This window comes from Opisthorchis viverrini (genome assembly GCF_000715545.1).
Source record: "Opisthorchis viverrini unplaced genomic scaffold opera_v5_121, whole genome shotgun sequence".
NCBI classification, from domain to species: Eukaryota; Metazoa; Platyhelminthes; class Trematoda; order Opisthorchiida; family Opisthorchiidae; genus Opisthorchis; species Opisthorchis viverrini.
Window position 1 is genome coordinate 378,799 of NW_008751776.1, and position 2,783 is coordinate 381,581.

At 45.7% G+C, this 2,783-nt stretch overlaps 1 protein-coding gene across 1 annotated transcript; it reads right to left on the reverse strand.

Annotated features, from left to right (window-relative positions):
• Nucleotides 1-2,135: 2,135 nt before the first annotated feature.
• T265_06011 (hypothetical protein) lies at nucleotides 2,136-2,504 on the reverse strand (the record flags this gene model as incomplete). The annotated part of the gene is made up of 1 exon (XM_009171170.1): nucleotides 2,136-2,504. One exon carries the CDS (start codon nucleotides 2,502-2,504, stop codon nucleotides 2,136-2,138), a length of 369 nt encoding a protein of 122 aa, XP_009169434.1.
• Between the last annotated feature and the right edge of the window lie 279 nt (nucleotides 2,505-2,783).

The following is a 2,783-nucleotide window of genomic DNA, read 5'->3' on the forward strand; positions in this document are numbered from 1 at the left end:
TTGATAAGATAACAGAGAAAAAGCGGATGGATAATGAAAAGGTCCTGATGTGGCGATTTAGAGCTGACGTGCAGCCCAAATCGGACAGGAGGGTTTAGATACCGCCAGGTTGCCCAGGCATAGAAAAAAGCAGTCAGAAGGCTACCAGTTGGTTCAAACCACGGACAAATAAGTTCGCGCCTCAACTGCTTGTGTAGCTCTAGCCCAAAACAGTTCAGGTTTCGGAGAAGTTGCTACATAAGTTGTCCTCGTTTCTATACATTGATCGACCGAGACTACGAGCCACACGGACAATCCGAAGTATGATTCAATGGGACATCGAGGAGTGCAAGCAACTGAACCAATGTAAAGACACCTCTTTTAACGTACGTAGCCTTTCAAAAATGGACGAGCTTGGCACTTCAAGAGTTGAAACTGATGATCCCCTCCGACAGTTGGTGTACAAAAACGATCGACAACACCCCAAAACCAGAAGGGTTCAACGGTGCACCACTATATAGAAGCGACAGACATAACAGACCTTGAAGAAGTATATTGGCCATTTGGTAAAGGACCATATTGATTTTGCATCTACGTGCGGCGATTACGTGCGGTGACCGATCATCAAACGTTCCGTACGGAAGGATGAGCATCCCTCTAGAGTTCCTTTGGATTTTAGAAGCACGGGTCAGGAAGCGTTAAGCTATACTGGTACTACAACCAATCTTGATCGAGGATGTTTTATATGAGGAAGATTTTGGCGTTTCCTTTGAAACATGCACCTGAACTCGTCCTTAAATAGTACACGTAGATGAGAGTTTCCTCTCAAGCCCTGTACTGTCAAGTGACTGCTAGTGAGGACTTTGAGAATGCTTTGCTCCTGGAGAAGTGCGAACAGACTTTTGCTTTGGCTGACCATGGGTTTCTACTCTCGCTGCGCACCGAGTTGACGTAAATGCGGTCTTAATTTTTCAGTTATCCCACTTTTAATGGACTAAGGATATAGGTGGACTGTGTACCATCTGCGCACAAATAGTCCCCTTATGTTGCAGCAGCACGGTGCAGCCTGTTTCGGGGCTTCACAACTTTTCCACCTCTATTATTTGTTAACTTCAGTTGCCTTATGCAATGCTAATCACCAAGTAACCCCAGTTACCGACAGGCCAGATCACTAGCGAGGCTGGTTTGTTAAACGAGCCTCTGGGTGTAAAGATTGGATGATTTTTCAGTATCGATACGTCTACATTCCCTAAACGGAACAGAACTTAAGAGCTAATTCTATTCCCCCCTCCCACACACAAACAAGTAAGAACTTAGACGCAGGTTCTTGATGGTATCTAACCGGTGAACCCTGTTGTAAAAAACGAAAACCTGACATCAAACGAATGGAAAATGGTATAAATCAAAAACCACGGGACGCATCATGACTTACCGCTATCTTCAACCCAATCAGGCTCCAGTCACCTTGCGTTTGCCCGCTATTGTTGGCCATTCTCCGATTTTCTTCGCGATTTCGTTCTCGCATTGACGACACACCTCGGAACCACAAGGGAGCTATGCGTTTGCAGCGCCCAATAAGAGCGCGAACAAAAAGCGCCTCACTGGGTTTTACTGCAGGCAGCTCGGAGTGCTTCAACTTTGATACTTCCGGGTAATCTAGGATTTCAGTGTATGTCTCTTTACAGGAGCCAAACGCCTGTGCATAAGAACTGGCATTGACTCCTACCCCAAGCGTTGAAACAGAATGCGAGGCTGAAGAACTGCATAAAAGTTGGTGTACTGTGTCGACCGCTGTGTCACTCGTTGGCTGGCTGAGAGATTCACCGGGATAAAAGTCCATTTTGCTCGTCCTAGTCAAGTTCCCCACGCCTAGATCAGCGCACTCGGATGGAGTATCCGTCATACGCTCGTCATTGTGGTCAGTTTTTGAAGAGGATGAACCGAAGTGTGCTATGGTTTCAGTAAGACACAAACCGAACCCAGAACCGGGATAAGATACCACGTGAAAGCAATCTAACGAAGGATGATAGGCTTCATTGAGATGGGAAATTAAAGGTTCCACCTTGATCTCTACACCATTACCTTCCATAAGTTACGAAAACACGGAAATGAAGTCATAAAGGTGCGTAAAATTAAGAACAACGCAAAGACCGCCGTCAAGTGTCGCACAATTTTGAGAGGCCGCCGAAGATCCCAAACGTCCAAAGAGGTTCGAACGCCCAATGAAAAGACAGGACATGGCAAGAACGAGATTCTTTTGAATCTAGTAAATCGACATCTTCTCGGTGAACCATATGAGGCGCCGGGAATGTGTTATCACCCTTATCACGTGTCATTGCACAAGCTGCGCCACAGAGTTGTTCCGTTTCAAAATACTGGCCTTGCGGCTGCTTCATTCTTGCAGGTGTGGCGTTTCGTACCTTTATTTTACTTCGCCGGAAATGATCACCCTTATCACGTGTCATTGCACAAGCTGCGCCACAGAGTTGTTCCGTTTCAAAATACTGGCCTTGCGGCTGCTTCATTCATGCAGGTGTGGCGTTTCGTACCTTTATTTTACTTCCATTATGTCACCACGTATTTCATCAGTGGCATAATCGTTTTTGTTTGAATACGAAAAACTACAAAAACGCGCACTTGTGCAATTTCGCAGAATACAAGCGTGGTCACGGCCGGCGGCTAGACGCACAATGTATTTTTCTGCAAAACGCCTGCGGACGAAATAAAAACTTTAACGTCAAAATGTTGCACTTCTTTGCATATATGCGTAGACTGAAAACCCCCCTCATCTGCCGTTATTTTTT